Source organism: Lathamus discolor, chromosome 5, assembly GCF_037157495.1.
Source record: "Lathamus discolor isolate bLatDis1 chromosome 5, bLatDis1.hap1, whole genome shotgun sequence".
NCBI classification, from domain to species: domain Eukaryota; kingdom Metazoa; phylum Chordata; class Aves; order Psittaciformes; family Psittacidae; genus Lathamus; species Lathamus discolor.
The window spans coordinates 42450852-42472049 of record NC_088888.1 but is presented as its reverse complement, the minus strand read 5'-3'; the positions used below and the strand labels follow the sequence as shown (position 1 = coordinate 42472049).

At 45.2% G+C, this 21198-nt stretch overlaps 1 protein-coding gene across 1 annotated transcript in view; it reads right to left on the bottom strand.

Annotated features, from left to right (window-relative positions):
- Positions 1-17564: 17564 nt before the first annotated feature.
- The window catches only part of UST (uronyl 2-sulfotransferase), a 157345-nt gene continuing 153711 nt past the window's right edge, over positions 17565-21198 (bottom strand). Inside the window, exon 8 of the mRNA XM_065680536.1 lies at positions 17565-20553. Coding sequence (XP_065536608.1) covers positions 20270-20553 — 284 coding nt within the window. The 3' untranslated portion in view covers positions 17565-20269. The remainder of the gene's footprint in view (positions 20554-21198) is intronic.

Sequence of the window (21198 nt, the reverse complement as noted above, 5' to 3'; positions counted from 1 at the left end):
ACATGTGCATGCATCCACACACTGCTAATAAAACCAGCATCAGTTCTCATATAAAACACTAAACTGAAGAAGCACCCTTTCATTATGATTAGGTTCAGAATGTTAAAAACTCCCTGAGAGAATTAACTGTGACTAACCTACTGTTCAAGATCGTTTATCCTGTCAGCTATTTCTGTGTTATAATAGTGGTACCACTGTTGCCACTGAGGTGCACAGTGCAATAGTTGAAGACCTCTTCCATGCTGCTGCAAACTGTACATGTTCTGTGCTTGGGAGTTCACTTGCTAGGGCATACTGCTGAGCCGTGGCTACTGAACCACCTAACAGAACTGCATGTATTTTAACAGAAGGCAAACTGTGCAAGCTCTTGAGTTATCCTCTCTCTTCTGTGCCCCAGGAAAAAGTGCTGATTTATATCTCATTTTCTCCAGTCAAAGAGATTGTTCTGCAAACTAGCTTCCAAAGCACTTCTGTTTTAACCACTGTTGACCTCCAAACCCCAAAGTATTCACTCAATGGATATTTGAAATGCCTAAACGAACTGTACCTAGGAGGAATGCAGGTATGGGAACTTTATTCCAGCTGCAGAATATTAACTGGGTTTACCCAGCTGACACTAGCACTTTGGTTTTCGTCACTCAACATCTTTGATTCAGAAGAACAAATGCACAAATTGAATTTTGGCAGTGTGCACCAGAGCCCCATTCCAGAAGACATTTATTAGTTATCTTACCAGCAAAAGAGCAGAAAGAAGCTTTTCAGAGAGGTTGCATCCTGTCCTCTTGAGCAATCCTTGAGTCATTATCTCAGGATCTCACATTTAAAATGCTGTAATAAATGAAACTATTCATTAGGAAACAGGCAGTCCATGGTCACCTTCTGATATCTCTAACAGTATTCTCAGAGTGGGCAGGCTTACTGAGTCTGGTTTGGATGAGGGAAGCTTTTTCCACAGCTGTAATAGATCCATCATGCCAGTGAAGATCTGTCTGGACTGCCATCATTTTCTTGGAGATATAGGCTTAATATTTTCCTTACAGTAGTGAAGAATTCCCTGTTAAAGATTTTGAAAGTCTTCTTTCTCTAGCATCTTAGAGGCTGGACTCCCATAATCCAGCTTTACCCTGGATGACCTTTTTACAGTCTGATGAAGTGCCACACCTAATCAGTTTCCCAGGCATGGAGAATGCTAGCAGTCCATTTGTCCAAGAGAGACATAGGAAGGAGGGAGAGATGTGCAGTGCCCCAAACCTACTGCTCTTTTTAGAGAGAGGTACTTGTGAACCTGAAGCCTGAGAGATATCTGGGTCTGTCACTCTGCAATGAGTACTGATGTTCTGAGCTGCAGAGGTAGCTTCAATTTAATACGTAGCAACATAAACTACTAGGAAAATCTAGTAATGGCCATCCACCACAGTACCTTATGGGCTTTAAGAACTGACCTACCATATATATGAAACAGCTTTGTCACCCCACTGCCAGCCACCACCACCCCAGCTGGGCAAATGTCAAGTTGGTTTTGATGTGAAAACTTTTATCTTTAGTGCCTACATCCCCATCCAAGCCTGTGGTCACACCACGTGTTTTGTCATCAGCTTTGGGAGAAAATGTGGCAAGGTAAGGAAGATCAGTGGAAGCTGATGTCCTGGCTCTTGCAGCTTTTTTTCCTTCCAACTAGGCTTCTGGAAGCACACTGTAAAAGTAGCTGCAAGTGAAGTGCTCAGGTGAGAGGCAATACTACTCTACTACTGCTTCTGTGCCAGAGATAGCAGCAGGCTGAAGATACAGGGAAAAACAATGGGAGCCACCAGCATGCTGCACTGCTTTCAGCTGAGGAGGTCTCTTCCTCAGGTCCTGCACCATGCTCTCGTTGTTTCCAGAGTAGGTGCAGAAGTTATCGTATTTTCTTAGCACTGATTTTTGTAAGGAAAGAAGTTTATGGAAACCACATGCAACTGACTTAAAGACTGATGCTACCAACACCTGCCATTCCTATTTATGTTTATTTTTAATATCTCTTCACACACTGCTGATGCAGCACAACTTCTATTCTATAATATCTTTCCTAAAAGCTGAATTTTGCCAAGAAATTTCACACAACCACGTAGAAATAACCAGATAAATCTCCAGCAGAAATGGATGAAGACTTCTGTGTACTTTTGGTGGCTTGAAAGATTCTCTCTGACCTTAATGCCCACAGATATGCCAAAATCTTATGAAAAGAGAGGAAAGCTTACAACATGTTGGCTGCCCAGGGGCGCACTCTGATGCATGGAGCATGTCCAAGCCTCTGACCACGGCAGCTCCTCACAGTGAACAATAGCTTTAACTGCCTGGAAATGTGCTGAATTTCTCTGTAATCATCAGTTATGTTCCACTTGCTGTGAATGACCAGCCTCTGGAGCCATTATGTGCAGGACTGCAGTTTTCTTGCAAGGGCCAACACTACTTTTGTTTTTTCCCAAGGCAAATTCCAAATCCTGACTCCTAGCCTGCAGCAGTTTATAGTAACCTAAATAGGAAGACTCACAAGAGTGTTACTTTTAAAATTAAAAATTTAAATGTAAGTGAAATTACCTGTACTTGAGCTACAGTGACACTAGCAGCTTATTATTGCTACTTGAATGAGGTCCACACAATGCGTGCAAGTAGTCTGCCCTCCTTTTCATGAGAAAGCAGCTTTAACATGCTCCTCTGTTAGGTATTTGTTGAAGACAGGACTTAAAAAAGTCCCTCAGCTATTTGGATTGTCTGCCTCAATAAATCTGAGCTATGTGATTGCCCTTTCCTCCTCCTGACAACAAAATCTCTCTTGCTTGTTACTCTCACTTTGTTGCTGCAGATAATTTTATGTAGCTTTTGGATATCAACTATGGAAACTGTGCCAGCTTCTCCAAAGTAGGTTTTCTTGGTAGCTTGTCACAATTCAGTGGTGACACGAAACTCAGTTTCATTCCTGCATTTTGGAACAAGTTAAAACGCTCTTTGCAGTTTAAGGAAGGGGCCTTTGTTCTTTAACACATTGCTGTTTGCCATATTACTTTGGCAGCTTCTTTGGACACCAGCAAAGGAGGGTTGTTTCTGTGGAAGGCCCAAAGCCCTGAATTCCTCATGCTTGTTTCTGCAGTGTTTTGGTGGAAGACACTGTTGGGCCTCACCAAGCCCGGGTGAATCTGACGCTTCCTAGGAGCTCTGGCTCTCTAGCTGCCACAAGCATCTGTGCCCTTCTTTCCAATGTCCTTTCAGTTCCTTTTCCCCTGTGCTTCTGGCTCATATTCAGGCACTTTCATACATTGTCTATGTCCAAGAGCACTTTTTTAGCAGCACCCGGGTGACCCAGGGCCCCAGCTGCCTCTAAAGTCTGTAGGTAGGCTGGTGTGACAACCCTATACCTCTTGTTTTAGTTGTTTCTCTATCCCGCCTTCAAATTCTAAGTAATCCTGCTCACCCTTCTCTTTCCTGTGCTCATCTATCCCCACCTCAGGCATATCGTGCCACTTCCATGCTGCTTCATAGCTCGCAGCCTCTGAAAGGACTGGTAATGGAAATGCATTGCAGGGTGTGCTTCCCAGCAAACAAGAGAGCTGATCCCACAGGGCATCCCTCCTTTCCACCACGTGGGTCAGAGGACAAGGAATCAAAAATAAATAATTATCTTGAAGACCTGCACTCTACAGAGACGGAACCACCGACTGCCCAGGTCCTCCCTCCTACAGGCAATGAGACAGGCTGCCACATAGAGAGGTGGGAGATGGAGGCTAATGGAGCAGGAAAATCAAAGCCCTCTCCCCCTGCTCAGGAAATAAATTCTGTGTATCCCAGAGGCCGTAGAATATGTGCCTTTCAAAGGCAGACACTGCTAACACATTCATGCCTCCATTAGGCCCCATTACCATCCACCGGTTCTTTCTGATATTCAATGCATTATACCAGCTTCTGCTTCAGCAGAACTCCCTGAGGTCTCAGATGCTGGCAAGCTGGTTTTTAATACTCAGTGCCACTGCTGCTTAGCATGGAGAGAGAGATGAGTGGCTGCTTTACCCAGATCCCACCTCATTTGCAGTTCCATAGCCATGTCAGGAAAATGCAAGCAAAACAAAACACCTTTCGGCACAAATTCCTTTTCTTAACCATCTTCCTGTAATGTCTGAGCAAGAGAAAATCACTGCCACAACCACTTGGGTGTTGCCTCTGGAATTTGGAAGGATGAAATCATCATACGTCCCATCACCCTGCTCACTTTGAGGCATTTCTGACTAGGCTCATATGATGTGGTTGCCTCCAATTAGGAGGGATTGGGATCAGTGATTCAGGAGGTCACGTCCAGTCCTGCAGCCCTTAAATAGTATGGAAAGAGTTAGTCTGAGGTTGCCAGTAGAAGGCGATGGTAATTGTTAAAATGGCTCAGGGTCTGGTAGTGTGTGACTAGGGCAGAAGAGGGGAGATTCTGGTTCCAGCTGTTGCTTAACTCGATGAGTTTGGGCAAATCTTTAACCCTGCTGTCCTTTATGTCCTGAGTAAATTTGTCCCTTAGGAGCAATGGCTTTTCCCAGCCTCTGTAAGGCCCTGTGATCTGTGTGTATCACTGACTCATGCTGGCTACTGGCAGTCAGTCTGGGTCAGCAGCAATATGCTGATTGACAGAATGAGTCAGTGTCATTAGAAGTGGCCAGTATACAGTATTGTACTATATATAAGGTTTTGTATCAGTTGCACCTCGATGGACAGGGGTGTACTCAACACATATATGACTACGCCTTTCCTGCACTCCGATCCTGTCCTGGGAGTGTCTCATTGTTGGATGCAACAGGCACTGTTGCACCTACCTCTTGCAACCACCCTCTGCAAGGCAGTCCGACAACCACAAAATAAAGCCCTCCTTTCCCACAGGCATGTCCAGTATTAAATAACATCCTCTCATCCAAAGTAGGACAGACCCATGCATACCTTGCACACATAGAGCCTTACAGGAACTTTCTTACACAGGGTATTAGACCCAAAATATTTATGCAGAAATATGTATATATGGATGTGTTTATATTCACACATAATTATGCAGCACCGAGGCATTTTACAGGCTTGTCCTCTCCCTGTCTCCAACAAAGACTGTCTCTAATGTTCCAGTGATGTACCAGTTCAATGTTTACATCCCTTTTTATTGTGAAAGCTATTGTATGATGCTTGACAGTAATATTTCCTGTCTGTTAAAAGCAGCACCAACAACCAATTTTAATTTCCTTAGAGATGAAACCCACATTTGTTCTCTCCGAAGGCAAAAAATGTGTATAAGACATGTTTCCTGATGAGTAATTTCTGGGCGTGCTGTGATGCCAGCCTCAAGCCCTGACGCTGAAAATTGTTGTTCTGTAAGTTGTTACTGTTAGTTCTTCCTTTAGCCTGCAGATGAGAACGCACGTACTAATAATTCAGCAGAATAATACATGTGGTAAGATATTCAGTAATATTCAGCTTTACCCATGCATTCTTTCTCCTGTTTTTGTACAGAGTTCCCCTTCTTCTTACAGTTAAGCCTGGACATATTTTTCTATTTTAAATTTTCCAGTGATTTGTACAAGAGAGTATTAAATTGCTGAAGGGCATATTAAGTATTACAGCTCTGTTAAACTTGAATGAAGCAATGCAAGTCTGGAACACATTTAACAAAGCTGCAGCTTGATAAGCAAACCTTCTTTGCCGAATCTGACATTCCTTTGCACTAATCACCTATGTGGAAGAGCTGCCTCTAATTCCTCTATTCATTTAACTTTCTCACCCCAAGACGAAAACCAGCTGCAGGCCTCCCCTTCTCTTGGCACTTTGTAACTTAGAACCTTTTCCACAGCCTTCAGAGGAAGGTGTGCAGGAGCTGGGTGCTGCAGAGGCTGCAGCTCTATTCGCATGGCCTCACTGGAGCACCCCTGGCTTACAGTTTTCCAGACTCTTTAAGTTGGAGAATGAGCACATGGCATGCTCAGCCCTGAGGAGGACTCACAGTGAGCATGTGGAAGTTGTATCAAGGAAACACCTATGTCAGTGTAACTGCAGGGGGAAGAAATCAAACCAGGCCACCCAGAATTTCCTGGGAAAGCTTGGAGACTTAAGATTGATTAATTTTTTTTTTTAACCTTTTCTATTATTTCTTATAGTTCTTTCACTTGAAAAGCCCACAGGTCACCTCCAGGGTGATTCACATCCTTAATTTCACCCGCAGGGACAGGGGTGTGTGATTAGGCTCCACGAGGGAAAGCTTGTGAAATGCAGGACCATTACAGTGGTGATGTAAGGCTGCAAATCAGTGTTGATGGATGACAGCTCTCCTAGAAGGCTTTGCTTTGCCATTTAGGTTTCTGCTGGTGGTGTATCTCCCCACTGCGTCAGTCCTTTTCACTCACTGTACCTTCTTGCCTCGCTGACTTGTTCTGGCCTATTTGCTGTGTGCTACACTTACATTTACCATACCAAATGAATTAAGTCAGAAAGCTTATGAAACCCACTTCACCAGAGATTTCACCCCTTATGAGAAGCCTGTATAAAGTCTCAGACCTGTTGATAAAACAGTAAAGACAAAAACCTCCAGGCCTCTATGATGAAAGCTTCTGCTTTCTCATACCGTATGATAAATAGCTTTATTACAGTCAACACTTCTTGCCTGTGATAGCCTCTTGTACAGCCCTAGACTCACTCTTGATCCTAAACTGGAGGGGAAGGCTGACAACAGCCGAGCATGTACACAGCTCCATGGCTGCTGTACTCCTGGAAGAGCTCCTGACAGCCACTTTATTCTTAGAGCTGCACCTGTGGCTAGTCAGTGAGCCCAGCAATTCTCTGGCAAGATTTAATTCCTCTATTTAACGCCCCTACACAACATCTTGCAGTAGTTTCATTTTAAGCAACGTGAAAAGTGAAAATAAAACTTGTGGGCACTACTTTCATGGCCCTCCAGCCAACAAAACAGAAGCTTTACTTGGTGGAAGCAAGAAAAAGTGCAACAAGTACTTCTCTTGGTGGAAGTCTGTCTGCCAGAGGATGCAAAGGCTGATGCTGTGGAGCTGGCAAACTCAAGGGTATTTTCTCAAGTGCCTTGACAGCTGCCATCAACACAGCAAAAATCATGACTGCTGCCCGGGACCCTGGGCTTTCCCTGGGGTGCAGCATCGTGCAGTCATGTCTGCAGGGACTCTCGGTTCCTCATCACCAGACTGCTACCCAAATGATTTCTGTGCAACTGCCCATCTCTCACTGCTCATCCACTTGACAATGTGTCCAGCTGCACATTACTGAACCAGGTACCGCCTGGGCACTCAGCTTCATGCCAGGAGGAGCTAAGGAACGAGAGAGGAGTGTGAACAGGTAGAGGTGATGATGTGGTATCTGCCAGGTAGCAGCAGGCAGGAGAAAACACAGCTTTTTATTCAGGAGAAGGGCATACGGTGATAGCAAAACAGTAGCTGAAGGATTGATGGTTGAGTCCTCGAGCTGAGTGAGAGGAAGCTGAGTGTCCTTCTCCTTTAAAGTGAATGTACAGTAAAGCGTACCCATGCTGTGTGCCAGACTGGCAGGACAGAAAAAGAAAGCCGGTCTGTGTGAAGAGGGCAAGTACTGTATTGACAGCAGGAGCACAAGGCTCCTCATGCTTTTCTGATGACACGTTTCAGCCCAGATCAAGCTCTTTAGGAGTGAGCTGCCTCATGTGTCATAGCCCTCAAATCCTTGGCCTCTGCACTGAGACTACCAACGAGAATGCCAGCTATGATGGTGGGTTTATTTTCACCAGACTGAATGGACTTCCCTCTCATTCCACAGAGAGCACGAGACAGCTGTAAGTTAGCAACAGCTTTTCCTTGGAGAGGGGCCCGAGGCATAAGATTTAAAGCACCTAATGTCTCTCTGTGCCCATATCCCAGGATCTATGCTCTGTCCGAACCAAAATAGCAAACAAGGAACCACGGGTGAATTCACCTAATGGTAATTCCTCGTGCCCCGTGTGGTGCTGCTTGCAGGAGTGGGGTATAACAGGAAGGGGGAAAGCATGGCTGGAAGGCTCCTATTTAAAGTGAGAAGGAAGAGACCTAGGCTCCCGTTCCTGAAGTGTAAGACTGGGTAAGTGCCTGGCGAAGCTGGGATTGTAACAGTGAATGATCTCTCAAGAGAGAGATAAGGTTTAGGCTATTCATCTTTTCCAAGCTTTGATGTCACCAGAAGAAAGGTACCATCTGTGCAGAAGGTTAATTTACTCTTCCCACTGCCAAAAGCCAACGGGAATACGGTTTTGCAGGTTTGACACTTGCTCATCGAAGACTGTAACAGCCCCAGCCTGGAAAAGACTTTTCGCATACTTGGTTTCTTTGGCTGTCTCTTAAAAGTAAGTTATTATCATTTCAGTATGCAGCAAGGCGCTTCCTCGCTCTTCCTCTCTCCTCTGCCCTTGCTGTGATCTCCAGAGATGTGGCCACTCCCTGGTTTTCCTCTTCTAACATCCTGCCACATCGCACATCACCTCCCGCCTGCAGTCTCCTGCTCTCCTCGCTGCCTGGGCGCTCGCTCCTTCCAGCACTGTCTGCATGGCAGCCCAGCTCTCCCAGAACCTCCCTGCTTCTCACAAGCCGTTCCCCCTGCTCCATCCCCTTGCCGGCTGCCCGGGGCTGGCCCAGAGCCTGCAGGTATAGGGGGCCCGGCAGACGCTGAGAGAGGGAGCGAAGCACCGGGGTCCTTACCGCCGCCAACGCGCAGCCGAGCAAACCCGCTGAACCCCAGCGAAGCCATGGGGCGGGCTCCCGCAGCGGTTCGCGTGGGGCCAGCGGGAGCCACCCCAGCGCTGTGCCCTGCCCGGGGCTTGGGCCGGCCAGGGCGGTCATGGCCGCGGCCGCGGCTCCCTCTAGCGCCCGCCCGGCAAGCTCCGGGGCTGCACCGAGGGGGCAGAGCCCTGCCGGGCCCCTGCGCGGAGAGCCCGGCTGGGGCTGCCCACCGCCCCCCGCGAGCTGCGGCTGTGGGCAGCACACGGAGCCAAAGATGCAGAGGGGAAAGGGAGGCCGCCCCCGCTCGCAATCCTGTGTTCGCTACCCCGCTTCCCACTGGAGAAGCGTTTCTTCCCAAAGCAGGATGCTGGGCCAGGGAGAGGTAATGTAAACAGATGCATTCTTTGGGAGCTTGCGGAGCATTTCTGCGGAGCATAGGCTCTGCAGTGAAATGGGGAGAGCCATGAGGTGTGGGAACAGAGCACCGAAGCAGCAGCAGGAGGACGAAAAACCCTTCCTCTGACAAAAGTGAGTCAGCCCGGAGCCTACCTTGACTTTAGTGCTTTTTCTGGAGACACAGAGGGCACAAAGTTGAGATCGAGCGGTGAAAAAAAACGTTAAACACAGCTGATACTGGCTCCTTGCTAGAAGAAAGCTTGAAACAGTATCACAGCCAGCCTGCCTTCCTCTTCAAAGTATGCAGAATTGGTTAATTTGCACCAGAAATGGCCTTTGCTGATGGGAACAAAAAGGAAGAGAGGATCCCATCTCTGCTCACATCCCCACAGAGTGGCTCCAGCACCAGAAAGCCAATGAGCCCCAGGGTTAATTAAGCAGTTTCACCTGGACCCAGCACTACATTGGACCCAGGTTGAATCCTTTCCCTGTTGCTGTGTGCTGCTGTCTTTTATGAGGCATGGGCTTTTCACAAAGTGTGCCCTCAGCAGCAGCGGCAGCGGCAGTGGAGCCAGGGAGGCTGTGACTGCCCTTTCTGCCAGCTTCCTTAGGGACATCCAGCTGCTTAACACCTGCATCAGAAGCAGCTTTCCTCCCCTCCCATTCTACAAGGTTCTGATCCTATTCCTCACAATGCATCTCACGTCTTTCCTGGCTTCTCTGGTCTGGTCTCCAAACTTCCTTCAAACTCTACAGAAGCAAAATCCTTCTGCCTTTTGTCTAAAACCCCTGTGTGGCTCCAGAGGGCTGTGGCTAGTGTTTTGAAGCTCTACACATACAGCTGCTACAGTCCCTGTTCAGTGCAGAAACCTAACACATGCTGTGTAACTGCATTGCTGTGGTGGGAACTTGCCATTGCTGCATGTGCCAGCCCAGTTTTGCTCCACTTTTCACATTACACATTTCACATTACACATTTCCACTACTTCACATTACAGTTTCCTTTAGGGCAGCACCTTCATGCAGGCTCCATTTGCCCCGAGCACATAACCACCACTATATAGTCAGTTTTCAAACGTTAAGTCCCAACAGCTTCCTGGGGAAGGAGCTGCTGAGTCCTAGTGCAAGCTTCAGAATTCTTTGTCTTTTTGGATCTCTGCCTTGTCTTCTCTTGAGCAATGCAAATGGGAATGATGAGTAAGGGAGTAATACCTTTTGACTCACAGGACTAAAGCAAACTGCTTTTGGAGGGACAGGCTAGAGAAAACAATGGATACTTGGTTTGGCCTGGCTTCCTATGTTTTTCTAAAAGGCTGCTTCATCTAAGCTGAAATGACTGGCATGCACAGGGAAGAGGGGGAAAGAAGGAGAAGCAAGCTAAGCCCAAGCATCAAGCACTGCAGTCTAGGCCTCCTCAGCAAGAAGCTTCTGCTATTTAGCCTACGCTCATTGACCTCTTGCATAGGGCTTTCTTTGCATATGTGTCGTGGTTTAAGCCCAATCAGCCATGCAGCTCGCTTGCTCACTCCCCCTGGCTTCTCTCCCCAACTCCCGAAGGGATGGGGAGGAGAATCGAAAGGATGTTAACTCCCATGGGTTGAGATAAGAACAGTCCAGTAACTAAGGTATAACACAAACCACTGCTGCTGCCACCAATAGTAATAATGATAAGGGAAATAACAAGGGAAGAGAATACAACACCTCACCACCCACCGACCGATACCCAGCTCGACCTGAGCAGTGATCTAGCCCTTCCGGGTAATTGCCCCCAGTTTATATACTGGGCATGATGTGCTGTGGTATGGAATACCTCTTTGGCTAGTTTGGGTCAGGTGTCCTGTCTCTGCTTCCTCCTGGGTTCCCCTCCTCCCTGGCAGAGCATGAGACTCAGAAAGTCCTTGGTCAGAGTGAACATTACTGAGCAGCAACTAAAAACATCGGTGTTATCAGCGCTGTTCCCAGGCTGAGAGTCAAAACCACAGCACTGCACCACCTGCTAAGATGGAGAAAAATGACTGCTACTGCTGAACCCAGGACAATATGAAACATTGTTTTGGTCTCAGTTGCAGCATCTACTCTTCAGTTGACCATTAACACTGTGACATAAACACAGTATTATCATTACTATGTGTCATTACTATTACTATTTGATCCTCTGTGTCGCTTGTGAGAGGAGTCTTCAAAGGTATGATGTGATCCTGCTGGCTTCACAGTAGTTAAGGGCTGGCGAAACCTGAACGGATATTTTGGGTAAGGTGGGGATTACCTGTCCTGTTTCAAATTACTTAGCTCACTATCTGGCAGGAAAACGAGGAGGCTTTCCCCATGAAAAATTTCTCCAGGGGAATTCTCAGAGCCTCCTTTTCATTTCCGGAGGAATAGAAACTAGTGCACAGTCCCTGCGTGGTTTAGAGCCACATTCAGCCGCCTTCCAGTGGCACTGCGGCTTCTTTCTCAGCCTGGGACTGACACAGGAGGAGAGAGGTAGAGGCCAAAGTGCCTGGGGCATGCTGGGGAGTTGCCCCTCAGCTGGATTTGAGTGGTGTGGAGCACTTTCTACTGGGATCGGTGTGAAGCAGAGGAGCACAACTCCTGCCTGCAGAGTCTGCGTGTAAATAGGCAAACATCATAGGCATTTGGGTTTGGGAAGTCTGGCTCCACTGCAGGCTACTGTGATCCCCGTTATTCAGGAATCCTACCAAACCGTACCAATACTCATAAAAGTTTTGCAGAGTAGATAAATACTGCACTCCAGCCTTCGCGGTGAGGGGGAAAAGCAAAGCTTTAAGTAATTAAGCCGGGCCACACAGCGATTCGGCAGCAAGCCGGGCCGCCAGCTGTGCGGGGCTCCCAAAGCAACTGCGTCTCTGTGTCCTCTTCTACCACCACTGAGAGCACCCACATGGGTGTTGAACCCTGGGCAGCAGCGGGGAGGGGCTCTGGGGAGAGGGCATCTCGGGACCACATACATTTTTTAAGGAAAGAAAGGGCCTGACCTTCCTCATGGTAGCACAAGGAGCAGCCGCTTTCTTATAAGATGCTGGCTTGTGGCTAAACGCGTTTTCCCTGGATTGCTCCAGCAAGCTTTGCTATCTGTTTTGTACTTTCTATTTCACAGAGAAGTTAGAAGCTCTTAACTCTGGTCAGAGCTGTTCTTCGCCAAGGTTTTGCCAGTGCCTCTGTTCCCTTTCCTGTGGTGAGAACAGAGAAATAAGTTGGGACCATCCTCCAGGAGCTGGCTGCAATGCTTCTCTATACCTACAAAAGGCAGAAATGCTTTAGACTCATTTGGGGTGACGGGTACATGCCTGTGAGGGATCAGAGTAAGTCTGAGACAAGTCCCCTTCTCCTGGACAAAAAGAAAGAGGACATTATCTTTTCTAAGAAGCAAAAAGCTTTTTTCCTTTGACTCAAAAGACATTGTTTTGGAAAATCAGAGTCGACCACATAATAATTCCATCTCCTTCTCCCAGTTTTGGAGAGATAAGGCATGCGTGATGCTGCTTGACACTGTGATATTTGTAAGACAAAATAGAGGTCAAATTTGCTGAATGTTTTCCAAATTCCAGTGAGGTTTATCACAAAGAGATCCATGCATGTACCCAAGTGCTGTGACTGACAAGGGCTGGATTGTAGAGTCACTAAAAAGCTCAGTTTCCAGCCAGTGCTGATCAGCCAAATCACGATCTTTGGGGCAAAACCTGCTGGAAAGCTACAATTATGCAGAGAGATTCCAGGGAGTTTTCACAGCAGAGTTTCTGAAAAGAAACCCCATTGTGTGGAGCCGGGTTTTCATGCTTCAGGGAGCAACACGGTCCTCTATCAGCACTGTCCTGCCTGGTCTGGTGAGAAACAGCCCTGAGCTCAGGCCCCTGTTGGGCAGGCAGGCAAAGGCTGCTGCCCTCTCTCCCCTGCACGCTGACACCTCCCCTGGATCCCTGCAGCCTCCTTGGAAGAGAGGCACAGTCAGGCTCTCCCTGCCAGCTTTCTGTCCCAAGAAGTGCAGGAAGAAAGATTTTTCCCACAGCAAGTGCTGACAGGTCTAGCACAAACTTGTCCAAGGGAGATTTGGCAGAAATGCCCACCAGCTAGCTGCGACTGAGAAACCGGCTCCGTTTCCCTCGCCCCATTCAGACACCAGCCTCCAGCGCTGCTGCTGACACTGAGTCTGCTCACGCTGGAGGACTGACACTGTGGAGACTTCTTTGCACCCTGATGTGCTCACCTGCCAGCGCATTTCAGCCTCCCGGCCCGCAGCCAAAGGGAACAGATTTGGCAGTGCTAAGCCTCAGTTGTTTCAACAGGGACAGGCCAGGACTCGCCCTAATACTCTGAGCAGAAACTAGAGCTGGAGCAGGGATGGAGCTCACACCTGCAAGGTGGGCTCCACTTCAAGAGCCTTTCCCCAGTATCAAAGTTCAGAGTGAGGCTCAGCAGCTCATGCTCCTCCACAAAGCATGGGCACTTGGACAGAGGAGTTTGGATTACGTCCACATTTGTTCAGTCTTCCTTAAGATGGTCACCAGAAGACGTCAGCAGAAGTTTTAATGATGTGTACTGTCCAGGTAAGGGAGAGACTGGGAGAAGATGAGGGGAAAGCACCAGATCTCTCAGCTGAGAGGTATATACCCCTGTCTGACATCTGGAGAAGTTTTCTGCTTTATGGATACACCAGAGAAAAACAACTATTCAGTGAGCCGAGTCTTTTGACTCCGTGTTGGTGTTGGTTGCTGAACAGTTAAGGCATCGCTTCATGTTCTGTGTTTCTAAGCACTGTGGAAAACCAAAGGAAAATATGACTTAGAGGACACACATGAACACAGGTTTGATAACTTTTCAGATAGGCTACAATGGCCAGATATTCCAGGACAAAATGTCACCATACTCTTGCAAACAGCTACATTTACAAGGTGTGACTTCAGCCACCCATCCATCTGCTTATCCGCTCTTACTGCTGCAGAATCACCTTTCCCAAACATAAAGCTACCTTACAGCCATGCCATTTCTGCGTGCGTTCATAATGCAACTGAACAGATAAGACTAGGAAGTAATTTTTGTTCCAAAAGGACATAAATAGTCTGTTGAAGGATTAAAAATTCATTAATATTTAGGCAGTTACCTGAAAAGTTTGCAGAGTTTTAAGGACAGGGTAAGGGAAAACAACTCTAGGTAGCTAAAATTTCCTATAGTACCTGTTTTGCCTTCTGAAATCAAGGTCTGATCTTAGAGCAGGAAAGACAGTTCAAGGATTAAGACACTTGGCTAAATTCTTATCAGTGTTTTCTCACAACCTTCCTGTGTGACATTGGGAATATCACTTACCCACCTGCTGCATCCATTCCCAATGTAAGAAATTAAGATAACAGCATTTCTTTACCTCCACTGTGGATCAAAAGGATAAATATATTAATCATTTTCCAAAATGCTCAGACAATACAGTTAGTGAAGAAATACCCTACACAGATTGACTTTGGGAAATACACCAAATAGGCCTACAGTTTGTTCATATACAAACAAATGGAGTAAGCGAAAATGGAAAAGGTCTACAGCTCTTCAATGAGATGTAAGTGCCTCATTGTTGCTTCTAGCACATCTCTCCAGCATGATCTTAGGAATCTTGTTTTCTTTGGGGAATCAAAGACTAACGGCTATAGCTGATTTCCCCTCCCTGAGCTTACATTCACATAAACTGGATTGGAGGCTTCTAGAAGAGAAATTCCTGGGAAGCCACACCCTAGCTCTTATGTCTGCCATGGGCTGTGACTGCCTCTGTTTCTCTCCTGCACCCAAACTAGAGATGATTACGAGTTCAAAACTAGGAGATGCAATTGGCCTTTGCTACCTGACAATGCTCCAGTGAGCCCTGAGGTTATCAAACATCTCCCATACTGTCCTGGCCTAGTAAACTGGAGAACTGAAGGAATGCCTTCCCTTGTGCACAGTAACTGAGCATTACTCTGCTCATTAGCAGCACCACTGCGCTAAGGACTCATTTCACACAGCTTAGTACTTGCACTCAACCTGGAAAGAGGTCTGCTGAAGGATCAAGCCATGTCTCAGAGCAGCTCCTGCACATCAGATACAGGTAGAGCCTGATACTCTGCTAGGCTTCTGGGGTAGACTGGCAATTTGGAAGCAGATTGAAAAAGCTCCCCCAAATGCTAACTTAATAGAAATCACAAATCTGAAGCAGCATTTGATTTTGAAGCACCATCTCAAGTTTTCCACATGGGCCAAAGCCACAGAGTGGGCAGTTTGTGTGACACTTCTGTGGGGTGCTCTGTATCATCCTAGTATTTAGACCATTATTCTTAATCCCGAGCAGCATTGCCTCCATGCATTTCTGCTAATCTCTACTTTGCACAGCACCAATTTCCCTGCAGTGTAGCAGAATTCTTTAACATGAGCCTTTTTGCCCGTTGGGGTCAAAGAAAGGAACAGATGGATGGCAAAAGCTTGCATAAAGCACACTGCTACCACGCCTGCTTGACAGTAGTGTTATTAACTTACCCTTTCAGCCACAATCAGTTAAATACAAAACCAGACTTGCATTCTTCTTTAACATACTCAGAAAAGGAAATCCACATGTTTATATTCACAATCCCCATTCAAATACACCATTGGTCAAATCTCACCATTTTACGGCATCAAAAAGGCCAAATATGCAGTTGCAGAAAACTTCCCCCCTTCCCATCCGTTCTTGCCCCCACAAAAACCTTCCACCCCACCTCCAGGCTGACGCCAGTTCTGAGACACAACCGTTATGGTGTGCTGGTGCTTCCATTACACGCATCCGTTTTCCAGAGCTTAGAACTGAGTGCTGAAGTTCACGCTGCAGCTTGGCATGCAGTGCCGTTTCTGGGCAAACCAAAGAAAATGCATGACAGTTTTCCAGTTGCAAGTTAGGCATCAGCAACTGATTTATGCTGGTCGAGATTTAACTTTCAGCCTTCAGAATAAGATCCTTTCCATCCACTCCTAATGCATTGCAGGGGATTTTTTTCATATCCTCAATGGCTTTTTCTCATGGAGCTGCCTTCCAGCACCTTTCGCACAATACCTGTGGGCACCTAAGCAGACCCTTTGCAAACGCTCCTGCAGAAGCAGTCCTGGTGGTTCCAGCACCACCAGACAGGCACTTCCAAGGCTTGGTAACACCTTTCTTGTTTTTTCCATGGAGTCTGTGTACGGAGGTCTACATGTAGCAATGCTCAGCTCTTTTCTCTGGTCTTGGCTCACATAAGTAGATGGATTGTCAGTGTTTTATATGTTTGCTGAACTCTATACAATAAAGCCTGATTGCTTGAAAATAAAATTGAAGGAATGCTGTGGTATTGTGTTACAGTATTACAGCGCTCAAAAATGTTGCTGTGTTGTTTTAGGCTGCGGTCTAACACCACAGATGTTCCCTTTCTTAAAGTGGAGGGGAAGATCAGAGCACCATTACCCCTAACTGAGAATTACAGACCTGTATTTTTTAAGGGGATGCAGAGTTTTATTCTTTGGTGAATGATGTTTTTTCATTTGCTAAGAGGATCCAAGTTGGCATGAAGTGTGGTTTCCTTTGTTAGTTGAAAAAAAATCTACCTTTAAATAGTTTTATTACATCAAGTATTGAAAGGAGGAAGAATTTAACGGCTTGAATCAACAGACCTGTCCTCCAGTGTCTAAAATCTGTGGTTTTGTTTGTGTTTTTATGATACCGTGTACCATTCTATATTATAACATCCAAACAATTCATCAAGGACCAATGATAAAGAATTGCAAAGAAGTTCAAATGCTTCAAATATACCATTAGTTTCACATACCTTCATTCTGCTGAGCTGCATAGAAGTACAGCACATTGCAACTACCTGGACTTAGCCTTGCATCACCAGCACAATTTATGTGGAAGAGAAGTAAATTAAATAGGAACAAACCCCACACCATTTGTCACTGTCACTGGAAACTTAAGATTAAAATTCCTTTTTTCCAGAATGCTGCATTTTAGCAACGGTTGATTCAATTTTTAGTGTGAAAGCGCTGATGTTTCACTTACATTACAACATCACTCTGGACTACTGGGGCTGTTACGCCTTGCCATCAGATACCAGGTCTAGTAAAACACAGTGTGTGGGGACCAAGCTGTTTCTCTCCTGGATAAAACTTGTTTTTCTTAGCAGCCACAAAGCTAATGAGACAATGTACTTCAGGGGTACTTACTGCACTTCTCCCCTGAGCAACGTAATTCTGACTTCACTCTCACACCTCCAGGCAGCTGGGGACACAGAATAACCCAGGAACAACCTGCCCCAATCTCACTGCTAAAGCATGACTTTCAGATGATAAACTGTGCTGTATCTCATCCTGTTTTGCCAGATGCAACTGCAGTGCCTTACCCACAGCTGCAGTACGCAGGCAAGAAATCTACCGTAAGCAAGTGGACTATGGTGCTAGGAAGAAATGTACAAGTTTTATTCTTAAACATCACTGGACTGAAAAATAGTCATATGGCTTATTTATATTTCAAGAGATGGTAGTGAATAAGTTAAAGAATATTTCATCCCAAAACATACCTTGCTTTCATTTATAGCTAAGCTAATGTACACATATGTTTTCTTATTTTCATAAATGTTAAGCACCCACCTTTTTACCCCCACAAAGATTCACAAGTACATGCATGGCACTTCCTACAAGCTGTCGTGGGCTAAAGGCTTACAAACAATGATTTCTTTTTTGAATATGAAATATTAATCAGACCAAAATATAATAATTTAAATCAACTTCTTCCTGAGCAACTTAGAATTTGGAATGTGCTGAAAAGTTTCAATAAATAAGTCAAAGATTAACCAGCTTAAATCGTACCTTTTAACAATGAAGTAAAATATATTTCACGGCAGACAAATAGGCTGTAGAACCAGGAATCTTAGATGCTATGTGCCAGATAAATTTATGAAGTACCATTCAAAGAGGAGAGGCCAGGTTGATTGTTATGAGAAATACAACATTAAAACCTAGCGAGTAAATCATTAAACAGGTTTTGTATTTAGGTTATAAGTAGTGATGGCTGAAGATACCATTAAATAAACAGATAAAAATAGACTTTACGGTAAGCGGCAGTGAACTTGCAGGAAGGGTGAATGTGTTAAGTGACTGATTATTCTGTTACAACGTTGGCAAAAAGGATTCGAACAGAATTTCAGGAAGGTGAGATTATTAGTTTTCTTTCCAAAATATAACAACTCCACAGTGTGTAAACTAATCATCACTCTTTCAATGTAATTTCATAGAAACCACTTAAAATATACAATGCAGCAGATTCATATTTTAGCTAATATGTTAGTTGTTATCTGTGCCATTTTCAGCTTTCTTTAACGTGCTCCCCCACAGTAGTGCATTGCTACCACCAACCTGGGATGTTAATAATGAGAACAGAAACGTCTACATAATATTTTCTGGAAGTTAGCATCTTGTCTTAACATGATTACACTTCTTTATTTTCGTCCTCTGCATGTAGGTACAGAAAGGCTGACTGGTGATGAAGATGGGCCACAATGTTTATTGGCTCTCAGCAGGCTCATAAAAGAAGAAACCCTTCGAAACCACGTTCTCGCTTAACCCAAGTTTATATGCCGTGTCCATCACAAAGTAACTTTTGCTTGTTATTGCAAACTGAAGTATGACTGTGCAGATGGCAGACATGCTGCTAAGGCAGCTGCAGAACAGGAAACAGAAATTGCCTGGCAGATGTTTGAGAAAGGTTGCGTGTTAGACAGAGGTGTGTAGCCCCTTGAAGTGTTACTGGGACTCATCCTGAAGAGGAGCTGCAACAACTCAGCCCTGCTTCTTTCCTCTGCTCCAGGACAGGGATTAATTGTTATTATCCTCTACCAGTCTGCTTCCTCTGGCAACAACAGTGCACAAGAGGCCAAGGCCTCATCAAGACCCTTGAATCCCCCCTATTCTGCTATGCCCATTGCTGCACGCAGGTCTGTCACTTCTTCACCATCAGTCCTATCAGGCTGTCGAATAGCCAGCAAGCCCACAGGTCACAGGGAACTCCAGGGATACCCACCTCAAAGATAATAGCATGTCACATAACTGCGCTATTCCCTTTTCCCCTCCCAGCCTCCAACCATCCCCTTTCTAGTGTTTGCTGATAATACTTGTAGTGATTAACAAGAGCAACTTCCACAGTGGCTCTCTTAACAACGTATCACTGATTTGTCTTTTATTTCACAGAGCATACCTTCTTTATCATTCTGAAGTATTTCAACTGCAGAATTTTAAATCATCCAAGTTTTTTTAATGAGTGACTTTTTCTGTATCTCTTTGGATTTGTGACCCATAAGAATAAAAATCTACAAAAACCCTTCCTGAATGTGAAAAAGATATGCTGCACCTTTTCTTTCAGAGTCTAATAGAAACATACTCAACTGCAGAAACCAAACTCTACCGTTAACTCTGCCTTGCACTTTGCATTCACTGACCTGGTAACTTTTTCTTGCTCTATGAAAAAGAAGGGTTCACCAAAAAACATCTGGTTCCTGTAACTTGCCTTATTTCCACTAATACTAACTTTTCAGAATAGTAGCCTTGCTCCTCATGGACAGGGTAATTCAGAAGCCATTATCTAGGCGCCTTCTGAGCCTGTTATCCTTGGATATGTGCAGACACGGCAATGGGATACCAGTGTGTTCTGGGCAAAAAGAGGTACTCTTCCCAAATGGCTCAGTACCTGAAGTCCCCATTGCTGGTAGCTAATGCTGCAGTGGTATGCAACGAAGACTTGTTTCTGGAGAGACATGAACGTCTGTAAAATTCACTTTTCAAGACTGCCCAATCTATCCTTTAATGTTTTGCAGGTTCCCAGAGGACTACTGAATACTCCAAAAGTTATTTTGTGATAGACAGTAGATACTTCTCTCTTGAACCATGCTATAGCAACTATGCTATAGAGCCAACACCATATGATGAATCAAACCTGCAAAACAGGTATCTCCTGGTGGCCCAGCATGTGGGAATGGTCTCAAATGTTCCATTTCAAATGCTGCTGCGCATTAACTCAGTTCCTTAAGGAATTACTTTTAATAATAATTAAAAAAATCTTAAGAAAGCTGGAGGGTTCACCAGAAGAGAAAGGATAGGTCTTCCATCCATCACCTTTTATAGATATCCTCTAGCCACTTTTCATCATCTTCTTCCTCATCGTCTATCGGTTCCTCTGTTTCCAGGGGAGAAGGAATGAAGAACTCAGGTCTTGGACGTGGTTTCCTGATATGAGACTTCAGTCCAAACTTGCGCTTTAGAAGGTGGAACTGTTCTTTGACATAGTAATAAAACTCATATTCGTATCTCATGCGTTGGTAGAGGATCTGTATTGCTTCTGGAGAGGGGACGGTCTTTTTCACTGTCACAGTCAGATTGCCAAGTTTCCTATGTTCTGTAAAAGAAAACAAGAATTGTTGCGGGTGCTGCTTAATGAGGCCAGACCTAAACTTTTTTAATGATTAAGGCATTGCTCTGCTGCATTACTAATACAAATGAGCTCAAGCTGTCTCCCTAATAATGGATTCACTTTTAACAAGAGATGAAAAAATACAGACCTTTGAAGTCAGACTTGCATGTTTAAATACGGCTACTTCATACATGGCATTTGACATTGTGTGATGTCACCAAGGATTTTAATTGGCAATGAATGGTTATATCTCAACATGCAAATCAGGTCATACCATTTATGAACATAAACTACATGCAGAGAAACCCATAATCTTGCCTAGCTTTAGAAATTTTGCCTAATGCATGTGAAATATATATCCAGTACACAGCTGAGCTGAACTAATCACTTATTTCCTGTGTAGCATACTGTGTTGTGTCTCAGTAGTGCTTTATTATTGCCCAAATCTAAACAGGTATTTACCAACCCAAATCCACCTAACACCAAAGCAAAAATACTGAATTGCCTCTGCCTCCTCTTTGGAGGAGTACATTAATCTCCGATGAGATTAGTACAAGGTGTAAAGCCAAATCTCATGGTAATCGTTTTGCTGTTCTAACCCATGGCAATAAGCTGCCAGAGCATCCTAAG